The sequence below is a fragment of the Rousettus aegyptiacus genome, unplaced genomic scaffold (genome assembly GCF_014176215.1).
Source record: "Rousettus aegyptiacus isolate mRouAeg1 unplaced genomic scaffold, mRouAeg1.p scaffold_m13_p_9, whole genome shotgun sequence".
Classification (NCBI taxonomy): Eukaryota; Metazoa; Chordata; class Mammalia; order Chiroptera; family Pteropodidae; genus Rousettus; species Rousettus aegyptiacus.
Genome location: NW_023416312.1, coordinates 63,226,097 through 63,244,377, shown reverse-complemented (window position 1 = coordinate 63,244,377; position 18,281 = coordinate 63,226,097). Strand labels below are relative to the sequence as shown.

The window sequence follows — 18,281 nt, the reverse complement described above, 5'->3', positions numbered from 1 at the left end:
GTTAAGATACTAGTCCTTATGTAATATATTATATACTTTTCATGTACTCTTCCCCCCTTAAACATATAAAAAACCATAAATAAGTCTGCGAGGAATTAGTAGATAAGGAAAATGTTTCTCTTACTATTGCAAAGAAGTAAAGAATGATAAATGTAGATGTTTGCAAGGCTTCTTTATATCTGTTTTTGTGGCTCCAAGAACATCACATGTAGCTGGACACATCACAACTGAAAACAAGATCGAAGAGAGTATAATTAAAAAGAGAAATAGGCAGAGGATTAAAGATTAACCACCTTAAAAATGCTTGTAGAAACAAGAGTCCAAAAGTGCAATTCTTTAGTTGTGTTAGGGTGGTGACATTACACATGATTTTACTCTGTCTCTTTTTTTCCCATTGCACCTTAAAGGGCTTACATTGTTTTTTATATTTTTAAGTTAAGGGTAAGGTAGTCAGAGAACAAAAGAAAGATTAACTTCAAAAGAGCAACAATAAAACTGACAACAGAAGCAACAGAAGTCAAAAGATAATGTGATGATACTGTCAAATTACCAGAAAAAGAAAACCAAAACAAACAAACAAACAAACAATCTAGAACTTAATATCCAGCAAAAATACTTTTCAAAAATGAAAGTGGAGATGTCATAAGCAAGGTGATGTGAGGGATCTCCCCTGATATCTCCCCTTGAAATAACAAGCTGAACATCTACAACTCAACAAATAACACCCAAATTGCATACAAGCAAGTCTGAGAGATCTGCACATCAGAACATCCAAAGGTGTGCAGATCTGAGCTAGACTGGGAGGCAGATTAGGAATGTGAAACAAAGGAGCTGCAATATGCAGCTGGAATTCCAGCAGGAGGAGAGGGAGGGGACATTTCATGGCCCTGGGAAGCCCCAAACAGTGCTGCTTGAGTGATTAGCATATTCCACACAGCAGAGCCTAGAGATCAGGGCAGAGAGCAGGACAATGTGGAGGGGCAACAGCTGTGGCTTAGCAAATGCCATTGCCAAGAGGGAGGCTGAGTCAGGAGCCTGGCCATGTCCCCATCCACCATCAACCCAGAGAACACCCGCCCCCACCATATCCTCTCAGAGCTACCACAACCAAGCCTTAGGGAAATTTGTCCAAGGGGAATTTGCCCAACTAGTACTGAAACACACTACAGCTAGTACCGAAGACAGGCATGGTGATATCAAAGCAAGACAGCAGAAACCTGGGGATAGTACTAAGGGAAGGAAAACAGCCACATATATATCAGACCTCTCCCAATCAACCCCACCCCCACCCAATCGGGCTGAGTCAGAAGGAAACAGGAAAACATTGCATCTGTCCACTGGGGCAGTAACGGGAACTCAGGACTGCTTCAGAGACTCAGACCTCCATTTCCCATCACACCCTTTCAAGAGGGTGGAGCCCTGGGACCCAGGAACCTGATCTCAGAGGTGGCAACATGCCAGAGAGAAAAGAGCATTTTTAGCCTTAAAACATACCCAAGAAACATGGATACCACCTAAATCAAAAGAAAACCCCCTCTTATCAATGTCTTAAAAAGAGATAAAATTTCTCATTTTCCAAATAAATAAATAAATAAATAAATAAATAAATAAATAAAAAGCAGAGTACATTCCCATTAATGTCCAGGCAGATCAACAGTCCATCAAACATCATTAAAAACCAAGGAGACAGGGCAGCTCAGAAAGTAAGTGAAATATCTCCAGAAAATAAGCTTGAAGACATAGAAATATGAAATTTAAATGACAGAGATTTCAGGATTGCACTTCTGAAAAAACTCAACAAGATGCACAAAAATTCTGAACAATTCCAAGAAATTAGAAACAAAATAAATGAACAAAATGAATACACTACCAAGGGGATTGAAACCACAAAAAAGAACCAATAGAGCTTCTGGAGATTAGGGACACATTAAAAGAGATGAAGAATGAAATAGAAGCTTAGGAAATAGAGCTGACCAGATAGAGGAAAGAATTAGGGATGTTAAAGACAGAAATCTGGAAATGATGCAGAAGAAAGTAGAGAGACTTGAAAATGAAAAAAAAATGAAAGAACTCTACAAGAACTATCAGATACCATCAGAAAAAAAAAACCAACATAATATGTATACCAGGAGAAGAGAGGGAAAAGGGAACAGAGTATATTCAAACAAGTAGTTGATAAGCATTTCCCAAACCTAAGGAAAGAACTCGATCTTCAAACCCAAGAAGCAAACAGGACATCCAGTTATCTCAACCCAAAAAGGCCTTCTCCAAAACACATTATATTAAAGTTGTCAAAAATTAATGACGAAGACAGAATTCTCAAGTCAGCCAGGGTGAAGAAGACAGTTACTTATAAAGGAAAACCTGTTAGACTATCATCAGATTTCTCAGTACAAACCTTACAAGCAAGGAAGGGGTGGAACCAGATATTCAAACTATTGAAAGAAACTACCAGCCAAGGATAATATAACTAGCAAAGCTCTCCTTTAGATATGATGGAGAAATAAAGATGTTTCCAGACACACAAAAGCCAAGGGAACTCTCCACCATGCAAATTCTATCTGCAGCAAAAGGACAAAAAATATATAATTATGAATAAGATGACCGACAGGCAGACAGAAACAGGAAAGTGCAACTCTTATTAAGAACAGGATATTATAAGCTTAAATATTACTTAATAGTTAAGAGCCAAAAAAAAAACCACTCCAAAAAAAGATAATAGCTACTGAAACTTAGAAAGGAATGCTCAGCACATACAGTGATAATTTAAGACAACAAAAACAGAAAAGAGGAGGGAGTAAAGATCTAAATTCGCAAAGGGAAATGAAGATAAGATGCCTGCAGAAGAAAACAGACTACTGTATGTATGTGTGTGTGTGTGTATGTGTGTGTGTGTATGTATGTATGTGTGTATGTATGTATGTGTGTATATATATATATAACTTTATATATATATAAAGTTATATATATATATATATATATATATATATATATATATATATATATATATAACTTTCCTTTGCATAACTCTAATGGTAACCACACACCAAAGATCCAGAACTGAGACACATATCATAAAACAAGAAGGAACAGAGAGAAAATCGACAAAACAGAAATTAAAGGACAAAGAAACAATGGGGGAATAAAACAATGGATCAAAGAAACAATGCAACAAAGAAACACTGAGCTACTGAAAACAAAAGATAAAATAGCTATAGGAAAACCTCATATTTCAATAATCACCCTAAATGTAAATGGACTGAATTCACCAATAAAAAGGCACAGAGTAGCAGACTGGATCAAGAAACAAAACCCAACCATATACTACCTTCAAGAGATACATCTTAGCTGCAAGGACAAATATAGTCTCAAAGTGAAACAGTAGAAAATAATAATCCAATTAAATGGCATCCAGAGAAAAGCGAGGGGGGGGGAGGTACCCATACTTATTTATAGCTGACAAAATAGACTTCAAGATAAAAAGAGTAATGAGAGACAATTATGGACACTTCATAATGATAAAGTGAACCATGAATCAAGAAGACCTAACGCTCATTAATATACATGCTCCCAATCAGGAAACACCAAAATATACAAAGTAACTACTAAAAAAACTAAAGGGAGAAACAGAGCAAGACACTATCATAGTAGGGGACCTAAATACTCTTGAATATGGACAGATCATCCAAACAGAAAATCAATAAGGAAATAATATCTTTAAATGACACATTAGACCATCCTCAGAAAAAAAGAGCAAGGCCAGAGGTATCACCCTGTTTGACTTCAAATTACACTATAAAGTGACAATAATCAAAATGGCATGGTATTGGCAGAAAAACACACACAGACCAATGGAATAGAACTGAGAGTCCAGAAGTAAATCTCCACATATATGAGCAAATAATTTTTGACAAAAGAGCCAAAAACACACAGTGGAGAAAGGAACGCCTCTTTAATAAATAGTGCTGGGAAAACTGAACAACCACCTGCGAAAGAATGAAACTAGACTGTTGTCTCTCACCACACACCAAAATTTAACTCAAAATGGATTAAGGACCTGGATATAAGACCTGAAACAATAAATTGCATAGAAGGAAACATAGGTACTAAACTCAAAGACCTTGGATTTAGAGAAGATTTTATGAATTTGAGCTCAAAAGCAAGGGAAGTAAAAGGAGAAATAAATGAATGGGACTGTATCCGACTAAAAAGTTTCTGCGCAGCAAAAGAAACCATCAACAAGGCAAAGAGAGAACCATCCAAATGAGAGAATATATTTACAAACAATGCCTCCAACAATGGGCTAATATCCAAAATACACAAAGGACTCATACAACTCAGCAATAAAAAAATAATAATCCAATTAAAAAATGGGCAGTGTACCTGGACACTTCTCTCAAGACATACAAATGGCCAACAGACATATGAAAAGGTGCGTAAGTTCACTAATTAGGAAAATGCAAATCAAAACCACAATGAGATACCATCTCACACCTGTTACGATGGCTGTCATAAATAGGGCAAGTAATAACAAGTGTTGGAAAAGTTATGGGCAAAAAGGAATTCTTATACACTGCTGGTGGGACTGAAAATTGGTACAGCCACTATGGAAAACAGTATGAAGGTTCCTCAAAAAACTAAGAATTGATCTACCATATGATCCAGCAATCCCTACCGGGTATTTAACCCAAAGACTTGAAAACCCATATCTGAAAAGATATTTGCACACCGATGTTCATAGCAGCATTATTCACAATGGCCAGGACATGGAAGCAACTGAAGTGTTCTACGATAGATGATTGGATAAAGAAGCTGTGGTACATATATACAATAGAATATTACTCAGTCCTAAGAAGAGATGAAATATTGACCTTTGTGACAACATGGATGGATCTCGAAATAATCATGCAAAATGAAATAAGTCAAATAGACGAAGTTGAAAACCATATGATTTCACTCATATGTGGGATATAAAATTGAAAGCAACGAACATGACAAACAAACAGACTCATAGACATGGACGGTGGATTAGTGGTTACCAGAGGGAAGGGGGGCAGGGAGAGATAGGTAGGGGTAAAAGGGGTCAAATATTTGGAAGGAAATCTAGCTTTGGGTGGTGAACACAAAATGCACTATGTATTCGAAATACTGTTGAATTGTACACTTCAAACTTATTCGATTTTATTAATCAATGTCACCCATTCTTTTTAATAAAAAAATGAAAATGAACACACCCATACAAATATACCCAACTGATTTTTGACAAGGTACAAAGGCAACTTAATGGAGAAAGAGCCTTTTCAAAATGAAACTTGATCTAAACTTCACATCCTGTACAAAAATTACCTCAAAATGGATAACACAAATGTGAAACATAAAATTATAAAAAGGTTTAGAGAAAACCATAGCACTAAATCTTTGGGATGTACAAGTCAAATAATTCTTAGGCTTGACACCGAAATCACAATATTATAAAGGAAAAATTGATTAACTGGACCTCATCAAAATCCTATGCATTACAGGAAAACTCAAGGTATATATGGGGAGCAAATATTGTAAAGCAAATAGCTGACAAAGTACTCATTTCTAAAATATAAAAAAAGAAATTTCAAAACTCGACAGTAAAAAATCCAAACGATCTAATGAGAAAGTTGTCAAAAGACATGAAGAGACATTTCACTGGAGAGGATATACACATGGTAAATAAGCACATGAATAGATGTTTAACATCATTACCTGTATTAGTTTGCTGGGGCTACCATAACAAAATAACATAGATTGGCTTAAACAACAGAAATTTATTTTCTTACGCTTTCAGAGTGGAAAGTCCATAATCGGGGTGTCGACAGGGTTGGTTTCTTCTGAGGCCTTACCTCTTGGCTTGCTGATAGCTGCTCTCTTGAAGTCTCTTTACATGGTTGTCTATCTATGCAGATGTGCCCCTGGTGTTTCTTTTTCTTCTCATAAAGACACCAGGCATATTGGATGAGGTTTCCACCTTAACAGCCTCATTTCAACTTACTTCTTTAAGATCTTATCTCCAAATTGTTATATTCTGAGGTACTGGGTATTGAGACTTCAACATATAAATTTTGGGGGAGGGGACACGATTCAAGCCATAACATTAACCACCATGGAAATGCAAATTAAAACCATGCTGAAATACTATGACATGTCTATCAGGTTAGCTAAAATAAAAGCTAGTGATGACATCTGATGCTAGAGAAATTGCAGAAAAGCTAGATCACTTAAACATTGCTGGTGAGAATATAAAATGGTACGGTCACCCTAGGAAAAGAGTATGGAAGTTGTTCACAAAACCAAACATGTACATGCCATACAATCTAGACACTGCATTCTTGGTCAGTTATCTCAGATAAATGAAAACTTACGTTTACATAAAACTTGTACATGAAAGTTTATAACAGCTTTATTCATAATATCCAAAAACTGGAAAGTCCTAATGTACTTCAATGGGTGAATGGTTAAAAAAAACTGAGGCATATCCACACCGCAGAATTCTACTCATCAATAACAAGACACACACAACCTAGATGGACTTCCAGGGAATTGTGATGAATGAAAAAAAAATCCCTAGAGGTCATATACTATATGATTATATTCATGCGATGTTTGAAATAATACAATTTTAGAAAAGGAGACTAGACTGGTAGTTTCCAGGAGATGGGATGGGTGGGAGGGAGATGGATGTGACTGTAAAAAGGTAGCACCAGAATGCCTTGTAATAGAGAACTGCTCTGTATCTTGGGTGTGATCATGGTCCCAGAAATCTATACAAGTGATAAAACTGCATAGAACAAGACACACACACAAATACAATTAAAACTGGAGAAATCTTAATAAGGTCAGTGTACTGAACCAATGTCCATTTCCTGGTTTTAATATTGTACTATATTTATGCAAGATGTTATCATTGGGAACTGGGTAAAAAGTATATGAGATCTTTCTATATTATTTTTCACAACTGCATGTGGATCTAAAATGATCTCATTAGAAAAATTTTAGAAAAAGGTAAACTACAGATATTTTCAGACAAACCAAAACTAAGAAAATCTGTTAACCAGCAGATTCCCACTAAAGAAAGTATTAAATACAAATGATCAAAGATGGCAGCTTATGGAAGCAAGTAATGAAGGATGATAAAAATAGTAAACCTGCTTGCAAAGCTAAGTAAATATTGACTTTATGGATCGACAATAATAATGTCATGTAAAGTCAACAATGTACGGAGAATTAAATTATACAGCAACAGTAGCAAATAAGTCATGAAGAGACTGATTTAAAGGGTTAATACAAGAAGCATGAACTAAAGAGAACAAGGATCGTTTCATAATAAGTATAGATTCAATCTACCTGGAGGAGATAAATCTTTTTAATTTTAATGTACACAATAACAGACTCAAAAAACTCAAAGCATAACTAACACAGATGGATCTAGAAGGTATTATGCTAAGTGAGACAAGACAGGCAGAGAAAGACAAATACCATAAAGTCTTAATTAATACGTGCAATCTAAACAAGACAAAACAAAAATAGACTCATAGAAACGGATACAAAGGGAATGGTTATCAGAGGGGAGTGGGTAGGAGATAGCTGAAAAAGATGAAGGAGAATATAGTCAATAATACTGCAATAAATTTTCCCGGTGACAGATTACTACAATTAGTGGAGTGATCACATTGTGAGGTATAAAAATGTCAAATCTATATTGTATACCTGCAGCTATTATGACTAATATGATATTGTACACTAACTATACTTAAATAAAAAATAAAGCAAAACTTGATAGTAGTAAAAGCTAATATAATCATTGTCACAGGCCAATTCTACCTCTTTATGTGAATGGCAGAACAAGCAGTCAAAAATAAGTTAAGCTATAGAACTGTGCTGTCCAATATAGTAGTCGCTGGCCACATGAAATGATTGAGCACTTGAAATATGGCTAGTCCAAGCTAAGATTTTCTGTAAGTGTGAAATAGACACTGTTTTTCAAAGATGTAGTATAAAGAAAAGAATGGGCAATGAAAAGTGGAGACAGTGAACAGGGGGTGGGGGAAGGGACAGGCTGCAACTCCTGTCTGGTGGAGATCAAGAGCCCTCTCCACTGCTGCCACTGGCTAAGCACAGACTCAGAAACAACAGTGAACCACACCTGCCTTCATGATCTAATAGCAGTGATGGCCACTCTAAGCCAGACTGGCTGGCCTCAGAGACTTTAGGCCCAACTCTGTCAGACCTCGGGGAAGCCCTCACCAAGCCAAGGACGTGATGGGTGTGGCAGGGTGAAAAGAATGATGGCTACCCAAAATACCACAGAAGGCCACTGGGGCTTTGGGGGCCCCAAAATGAGAGTCTCTGTGGACACAAGCTCAGCCCCCTCTTCAAGGCCACAGAGCCATGCAGATCCTGCATTTGGGGTGGCTGTGGCATCTCAGTTGGATAAGATCCCACCTCATGAATTTTGGAGGGACACAATTCAGCCCATAACAGCTAATAAAAACACAGAAATATGCTCAACATCATTAGATACCAGGGAAACAAATCAAAACCACAATGAGATACCATCCCCCACCCATTTGGGTAACCACAATAAAAAAGACAATAACAAGTATTGATGGGAATGCAGATAAATTGGAAACTTTATACATTGCTGGTAGAAATGTAAAATGGTGCAGCTACTTTGGAAAGCAATTTGGCAATTCCTCAAAATGTTAAACAGAGTTACCATTACCACCCAGAAATTCCATTCCTAGGAATATACTTAAGAAAAATGTAAACATATGATCATACAAAAACTAGTACCACAAATGTTCATAGTAGCATTACTGATAATAGCCAAAAGGTGGAAATGAACCAAATGTACATCAATTGTTGAACCAATACAAACTGTGATATATCCATGCAATGGAATACTACTCAACAAGGAAAAGGAACTAACTGCTGATAGCTACCACATGAGTGAACCTCAAAAACTTTTATCAGTGAAAATAGCGAGATGGAAAAGATCAAATATTGTATGATTCTTTTTATATAAAATAACCAGAAAAGATAAAATTATGTAGTAAAATGAAATTGGATATTCACATGTAAAATAAAACTCGACCCCTATCTTACAGCACTCAGAAAAATTAACTTGAAATGGATTAAATATTTACTGTAAGACATGAAACCATGAAACTCCTAGGAAAAAAGCTCCTTGACATGGGTCTTAGTGATGATTTTTTGGAAATCACATCCGAAGCACAAGGAACAAAATAAAAAATAAGCAAGTAGGACTATACCAAACTAAAAAGTTTCTGCATAGCAAAAGAAATCACCGACAAAATGAAAAGTCAACATATAGAATGGGAAAAAGATATTTGCAAACCATGTATTTGATAAGGGGTTTATATCCAAAATATCTAAAGAACTCATATGGCTCAATAGCAGCAAATAAACGCAAAACCAAATGATCCAATTTAAAAAAAAATAGGCAGAGAACTTGAATAGACATTTCTCTAAAGACATACAAGTGACAAACAAGTACATGAAAAGGTGCTTAGCATCACTAGTCATTAGGGAAATGCAAATTAAAACCACAATGAGATATCACCTCATACCTGTTAGAATGACCATCATCAAAAAGACAAGAGATAACAAATACTGGCATGAATGTGAAAAAAAAGAGAACCCTTGTACACTGTTGGTGGGAGCCATGGAAAATAATATTGAGTTTCCTTAAAAGATTATAAAAAGATCTACCATGTGATCTAGCAATCCCGCTTCTAGAAATATATCCAAAGGAAACAAAAATGCTAATTCAAAAATATATCTGCACCCTCATGTTCATAGCAACATTACTTACAATAGCCAAGACATAGAAACAAAGTGTCCACTGATGGATGAGTGGATTAAGGAGCCAAGGTGTGTGTGTGTGTGCGCGCGCGTGTGTGTGTGTGTGTGTAATAGGATATTATTCAGCCATAAAAAATGAGGAAACCTTACTATTTGCATGTGCCTTGCAGATATTATGCTAAGTGAAATAAGTCAGACTGAGAAAGACAAACACTGTATTATCTCCCTTCTATGTGGAGTCTAAACAAAACAAAACCCACCAAACTCACAGAAAGATTAGATTTGTGGTTATAGAAGACTGGGGGTGTGGGGACGGGGAATTGGAGGAAGGTAGTCAAAAGGCACTAAGTCCCAGTTATAAGATAAATAAACACTAGAGATGTGATGTACACCATGGTGACTACAGTTAACACTGCTGTATAATACATAGGAAAGGTGTTAAGAGAGTAGAGCCTAAGAATTCTCATCACAGAGAAAAATTTTTTCTTTATTGTATCTAAATGAAATGGATGCTAACTAAACCTATTGTGGTAAATCATTTCACAATATATGTAAATCAAACCAGCTAGATATACACCTTAAACTTATATAGTGATCTATGTAAATTATTTCTCGATGAAATGGGAAAATTTTTAAAAATTAGTAAAGGATTATAACTTTTTACAAAATAAGATGTAAGAATGGACCATATGTACATTAAATGATGCTGAACTCCATAAGTCATCAGTGAAATAAAAATTAAAACTACAATATGAAATACTACTACACATCCTCTAGAATGGCCAAAATTCAAAAGACAAAATTTAGGAACACCAAGTTCTGGCGAGAATGTGGAGCAATTGGAGCTCTCATATATTGCTGATGGGAATTCAAAATGATATACCTAATCTAGAATACAGTTTGGAAGTTCCTTATGAGGTTAAAAGTATATTTACATGTCCCAACAATCCCATTCTTAGGTACTTATCCTAGAGAAATGAAAACATGTTCACGAAAAGATTTGTATGCAAATGTTCCTAGCAACATTATTCATAATAGCCAAACCTGGATACAACTCAAATGACAATGAACAGGTGAATGGATATACAAATTGTGGTATATTCACAGTAATGAAATACTAAAAAGAATAAACTTCTGATATAGACAACAGCATGGATGAATCTTAAACTATGCTGAGCGAGAAATGGCAGACATAAAAGAGAAATTACTGTGTAACTCAATTTCAATGAAACTCTAGTAAAGATAAAATTAATATATGACAGAAAGCAGATCAAGGGTTGCCTGGGCCTAGGGGTAAGAGAAGTTGACCTGGTTGGGGAACAGGAGAACTTTTTAGGGTGATGAAAATGTTTTATGCCTTGACTATGGTGTGGTTGGTTACAGAAGTGTGTAAATTTGTCGAACTCATCAAAATGTACATGTTAAGTGAGTGCATTAATTTGCATGTAAATTATACCTCAATAGTTTACATTTTTTAAAAAATCAGGGACATCTAAATTAAAACCACAATGAGATACCATTATACACTCACCAGGACAGCTAAGATGAAAAAGGGCAGACCTTTCCAAGTGTTGGTGAGGATGCAGAGCTGCCAGAATTGTTAATTATGATTGATTGGAGTGTTAATTGGTACAGCCATTTGAAATACTCTTTGGCATCTATGATCCTGCCTCTTGATGCTCATGCCATTTTGTAATCCTCTCCTCTTGAGAGTGGGTGAGACTTGTGACCTGCCTTTAACCAACAGAATATGGCAAAGGAGATCAGATGTCACCACTGTGAGATTATGCTACATTTACAGGACACTGTCTTGCTAGCAAACTAGCTCTAGAGACTTCTTGCTGGACTGATCAAGTGTCAAGTATGTGACCATTTTGGGGAAGCCCACATGGCAAGGAACTTTGGGCAGCCTGAAGAAGCTCAGGACAGCTTCTAGGAGCTGAGTGAAGCCTCTAGGAACTGAGGATGGCTTCCATCTGACTACCAGCAAAAAGGCAGAGTCTCCAGACCACAATCATAAAACAATAAATTCTGCCAACAGCCTGAGTGAGCTTAGAAGTGGATTCTTCCCCAGTTGAGCCTCTACATGGGAACTAGCTTGGCTGACTAAGTAGAGGACCCAGCTAAGCTGAGTCCAGAGTCCTGACTCACTGAAATGGTAAGATAACAAATGTATGTGTGGTAATTTGTCACACAGCAATAGAAAACAAATAGGGTGTCCAACATCCATTCCAGCCTCTTAATGCCTTCCTGTACTACAGAGGCTAAAAAGCTAAAAGGACTTTTCCCAGATTCCCCTGAAACTAGGATTCTGTATATATTATAGACCGATCAGATGCATACTTGTGAGACTTGAATGACAGAAGGGAGGTGGAGGCTATGCTACTGCCATTTCTGCTGATAAAAATTGTTATTTAGGTGTTTGGTTGTTCTATTGCAATTTAATCACTAGCTGTGCGTACTGAGAGGCTTGGCATCTACTTTGATGGTGCAAATCATAGCTGGTGGATCATGGCTCTGAAAGCAGCAGCTGTAGTGTTGGCTTTTCATCATGGCAGTAGGAAGTAGCAGTTTCCTAATTGTAGAAGAATTCGCAACTCCCTTGGTGGCCTGGTTTTGTGGTATAGCTTTGGAAGCTGTTCTTGAAAATCCAATTTAGAGTCAGTCCTCTAGATAATTGTGTAAGCTACTTAATGTCTGATAACAAATCTTTTCCTGACTTAAACTAATTAGAGTGAGTTCTTTCCTCTGCAACTGAATCTTAACACAGGAGGGAAGTCTTCAAGTGATAACTAAGTGTAAATAAAAGTACATCACAACAAATAATATAGTAATATCTTTAAGTAAAACATTTTCCATGTTTATTATAACAGGTTTATATTTAGTTTTATAAGACAAGTAAAACTACCTTATAATATTTAATTTAATGCATAAGGTGTAATGCACTGGTTCAGTTTAACACAGCTACATAAGATTTTTAATATTAAGAACAACCCATTTGCTTAACAAGGTGGCAGCTATAAAACTATGTATTTAGCTTATTTGTCCTGCAGACTCGGAAAATAAACGCTTGTCTTTTAAACTTGCACGTATAATATTTTTTCAACTTAAAAATCTCTTTAAGCATTCAATTTTAATTAATCTAGGCTATGATATAATACTAAGGTAATCATCAATATTCTGACTTTAAAGTCATATCAAATAGTAATAACATATGCTCTTAAGAAAGTATCTTTTTTTTTGTAAATACAATTTACAAAATAGTCAACAAAGTATGTGCAATAGTGACTTCATATATAAGCATAGAGTCCTGTGTCTTTCTAGAGCTACTGCAGTTTTAATTTATCAATCATTGTACAATAGCAGATGTGTGTTACTTCACATATAAACTTATTAATTTAAACTCTAGAATGTTTTAGCAAATCATTTATGAATTATTTCTATGTGGACTTTCATTGCAATGACTGATACATAAGCAGCATAAGTATATAGAAATTATACATCTAAATCAGATAGTTAAAACTTTTTAGTCAGATACCACCAATGCTATACATTACCTTAACAATCATTATACACAAGTATACTTTATGAACTTGCCAGACTAAAACAATTCAGTCTATCTAATGTAACTTAAAACATGACTGGTAAAAATCCTAGAACCAAAGCAGTCACAAGCTATTCTGAGACAAATGCCACAAACAGCAGTGCTCTGAAAAACTTCAAGTAATTTCTCAGTTTAATGAGAGGCCTATACAGTTAATTGAACTGTTTCTTAACCCTTCTAAAAAAGCTGGCTTTATCTAGCTTAAGTCCAAATCTAATATTGGTTTCCCTTATATTAGCCAAGCTTTGAGTTCTTGATTTGTTTTTATCAGTAACAGAGTTAGAAGTATGAGTAAGTAGCTTCTGAGATGCTCAGGAAGGGAGAATTCAGAAATTACTGAAAAAGACATTTATTATTAGAAGACCAGATAAGATTAGCTTTAAAAAGTTAACATTATTTCAGTTAGATAACTTGAAAATGAGCCCCCCCCCCCATACGGTAATCTTGTGGATAATTAGGGCTATAAATCTAAGAGCCTAGTTTTCTAAAGCATTCTAATAGGACTGAGGCAATTTGGAAAGCAGTGTTTATCAATTTGACATATCATCATCACTAAAATTCAAACATAACATTTTCAAATTATCAGTAATTCGTATGTAAATAGCAGCACAAACTAGTAATTTCCTTACTAAAAGTGACATAGTGGTGCCCTCCGGTGGTACCAATTAGCATACTCTCCCGATATTGCATATCTTGTGAAGTATAAAAAGTACATTTTTGTTGGAGAATATCAAAATTAGAGGTTACCACAAAGGAATGAATCATTGTTCTTCTAAATATCTTTTTTAAACCTTTAAATACATTGGTAACAAGATAAATCCCTGATTTCTAATCCCAGGAACTGACAACTAGGAATCAACAACTAGGAATCTTAGTAAACTTATCTGATAGGCAATTCCCGTTAAGAGATTTACATCTTGGTTCTAGAACTTAACTGAGAGGTTTTTGCATTTTCTAGTTTGGCTTTTACATCTATGGGTTTTTCAAAAAACCTCACCAATGCTGGTTCATTCAACAAAGATGCAAGAATCTGTTCAAATGCAAATGACCACTGAGGTTCTTCCTTGAGCAAGGAGGGATCTTTATTCAAGCTGCTCTCTGTTTTCCCCTCACTGGGTCCTCCAGAAGCACAAACTGTACCAGACAATCCTTTGGCTGATGATGTAGGGCTATGTAGTTTCCTCCCAACTTCTTCCATTCTGAGCAAGAGGCTGGTTACAACAGCAATGGCTTGATATAATGATTCTTCTTCAGGGTCCCCATGAAATAAGTTATAAAGGGTCTTTGAAAACTGAATAAATTGTGACTAGAAGACACAAGTTAGAAATATTACATTTGGTGTTAGATTTAGCAAATATAAAGAGAAATTAGAAGTGAATAGTCTCCTATTTAGAATTCGTACCATATAACCTTTACCACAGAAGTTATAAAGTTGATGACTGATCCCTGAATTAATCTTGGTTCTAGAAAGATGGGTATCGACCATGAAAAATATTCCATTTAACTCACCTCATTTGCTGCCTAAAAACAGTATATTACATACATACATACATACATACATACATACATACATACATACATACCAACACACACACACACACACAATGGTTTCTGGACAGTTTGCCTGCCACTATTCCTTCAATGCTAGGTGGAACTTTTAATAAACAAAGTCCCATATTTCCCTATGTGTAGATCATTCATTCATTAACCAATCTTAATGAAAGGATTAAGATGAGATCCCCTTGGTCTCCTCAAAGGGCTAGAGTGGGTAACTCAACTAGGACAACTAAACTTTAGGGAAGAATGTTTTGGGACCTATCTAGTAGTCCAAGGTAGCTCTAAAGAGCCCATTTGGATATGTTTCTCTTTAAAGGCTGAGGTGGAGTCCAAGTAGAAAAATAATCTGGACTGTTTGCTAATTGCCCCTGGATAATCTATAGACATTCCTAGAAGATATCTGTCAATTAAAAAAAAAATTCTAACACAAGAGTCCTATTGGTCAATTCTACCAGAATACAAAGGATATACTTCATAAAAATATATTGTATTGAACTTGTTTTACTTCTTTTTCCATAGTCTGTAGTTTACTTATAAAAAGTTTAGAATAAATACATCTTACTGATTCATTTTTAAAAGTACATATTCAGCTATCAAATTACCTAGTCCACTGAGAAATACTGAATTATCTGATAGTTCTCACATTGGTAAAGTTCTGGGAATCCTCAGTGTCCATACCAACAGATTTTAATTTAAAAAAATATAAGAACACATACTGGCTGAGTAGTGTGTAAGAAAGAGATAAGTGCGGAACTGCATCAATACCAGTCATTAGTATAGTTTGAGCAGATTCAAATACAAGATATTAGAAAAGAAAAAAAAAGAAGAGAGAAGAAAACAAACAAAACCAAAAAAAAAATTAAATACAAGATATTAGAATCCAGGGTGTAACCTATTTTAGTAATTTTTTCTACTTCTAGTACCTACAATTGGGCATGTCATCTAGTAGGCACTAAAAGTGTTTACTAAATAAATAAACATTTCTAATAAAGCTGGAAAGAGAAAACACTGAAATATGTGTGTGTGTGTATCTCCATCTTTTCTATAGGTACAAATGTTGTCACAGCAGAGGACCTACACTGAAACACTAGATGCATTTAAGTGTTAAAAAAATTTTGATCCCCCCCTTCTGTGCTTGTCTGTAACTTAGAGACGATACATAGATCGTTTAACTATTTCTCCAATAGTATGTTAGCTATTTTAGAGTTGAATACATCCACATTCATAAAAATAAAAACAAGAACCTAGAATCTTCTTTGAAAGTACTATACCTGATTCATTCTTGGTAAATCCTTAATATTGTCTTCTTTTTTGAAAAGCTCATCCTGCAACTGACTTATGTATGCTTGAATATCAACTTTTCCTTTGCCTGAATGAGGGAAATAAAACCATTTCATAATTGCAAATTAAAACCACAATAAGGTATCACTTCACATCTATCAGATTGGCCATCATCAATTAAAAAAAAAACAAAACAAGTGTTAGCAAGGATATAGAGAAAAGGGAACCTTCCTGCACTGTTGGTGGGATTGCAAATTGGTGCAGCCATTATGGAAAAACAATTTGGAGGTTCCACGGAAAGTTAAAAATAGAACTACCTTATGACCCAGCAATTTCACTTCTGGGTATTTACCCCCCAAAAAACAAAATACTAATTTGAAAAGATATATGCACACTAATGTTCACTGCAGTACTAATTACAATAGCCAAGGTATGGAAGCAATGCAAGTGTCCACCAACAAATGACTGGATAAAGTAGTAGTACATGTATACAATGGAATATTACTCAGCCATAAAAAAAATGAAATCTTACCATCTGCAATGACCCGGATAGACCTAGAGGATATTGTGCTAAGTGAAATAAGTCAAACAAAGAAAAGAGAAATACTGTATAATTTCACTTATATCTAAGGAACAAAATAAATGAACAAACAAAATGAAAACAGACTCAGAGATACAGAGAACAACCTGGTGATTGCCAGATGGAAGGGAAGTTGGGGGCGGGGGATGGGTGAAAAACGAGAAGGGATTAAGAAGTAAAAATTGGTAGTTATAAAAATAGTAATGAGGATATGAAGTTCCATAAAGGGAATATAGTCAATAATATTGTAATAACTATGCATAGTACCAGGTGAGCACTAGACTAATCAGGGGATCACTTGGTAAATTATATAAACGTCTAACCACTATGCTGTATACCAGAAAATAATATAATATTGAATCTCAACTTTAATTGAAAAATAACAATAAATTAAAAAAAACATTTCATAATAAACAACCCACTACATTTTCCCAAATCTCAAAAAGAATACTTATGACTGAAAGGTATTTCATTGAGTTATAAGATTCTACCTTTTTTTAATTCAGGAAATTATCTGAATATACCTTTTATTTCACCTACTAGCTCTCAGGATACTTCTCCATTTCCATTAAACTAAAACTTTTACTTTGGGAAGGTTGGGGACTAGGGAAAATGTGAGGAGAGGTTGAAAAGGATGCATTTTAGATTAAATAGTACACCCTGGCTTGATGATTTCATGCATATGTTCTCATGCATACTGCTAAGTTTAAAATTGCTTCTATATGATGCTCTTAATATGCAAATACTAAAGTGGTCTATGGTGTCTCTTTTTCAGAAGTTGAAAAACTACTTATTCATTCCTTTGAATATTTTAATCAAGATGATATTAATGTGACATTAGTAATTACTTTAAATCTCTTAGAAAATTAAGTGGGTATATTGAACAACTTAGCTGGGGAAGTTGTCGTAAATAAACAGATCTTCGGTAATTATTTTTTAACTGTTACTCAAAAACATAAAAACAAACGATAGTATTTGGGAGAGCAACGTGACAGCCTCTATCAAAACATTAAATGTACATATTCTTGATGATCTAGCATTCTCATACCTCTATGAATTGATCCTATTCTAAAGAAATGCATAAAAGTATGCTAAAATGTCAGCGTAAAAATGTTTGTGGCAGCATAGTTTGCAATATAAATCATTAGAAACAACCTAAGATAGATCCAAATGTACTGACAGGAGATATCCATGACACATCACAAAATCAAAAAAAAAAACAAACTGTAGAACAGCATTTATGAACTACTTATTTCTTTTTTTTAAAAAAAGAGAGATGTGTGTGTGTATATGTATGTATGTATGTATATATATATATATATATATATATGTTTGTGTATATGTAGAAATGGGTATGAAAAGGATATAAAGCAAAATATTTTTATGTTTACTTTAGGGTGGTAT

General features: G+C 35.0%; 1 protein-coding gene across 8 annotated transcripts in view; it reads right to left on the bottom strand.

Moving 5' to 3' along the window:
* Positions 1 to 18,281, bottom strand: part of TBC1D8B (TBC1 domain family member 8B) — an 82,399-nt gene that overhangs the window by 8,830 nt on the left and 55,288 nt on the right. For 4 of the 8 annotated variants that reach the window (XM_016148487.2, XM_016148496.2, XM_016148500.2 and 1 more), the window contains exons 20-23: positions 16,288 to 16,385; positions 14,457 to 14,765; positions 11,387 to 11,589; positions 125 to 227 (exon numbers count right to left, since the gene is read on the bottom strand). In XM_016148487.2, the coding sequence (XP_016003973.1) occupies positions 11,536 to 11,589; positions 14,457 to 14,765; positions 16,288 to 16,385 (461 nt within the window). In that variant the 3' untranslated portion in view covers positions 125 to 227; positions 11,387 to 11,535. Of the gene's footprint in view, positions 1 to 124; positions 228 to 10,519; positions 11,590 to 11,613; positions 14,766 to 16,287; positions 16,386 to 18,281 lie in introns of those variants that run through there. The other 4 variants (XM_016148478.2, XM_016148528.2, XM_016148521.2 and 1 more) reach the window with 3 other exon arrangements.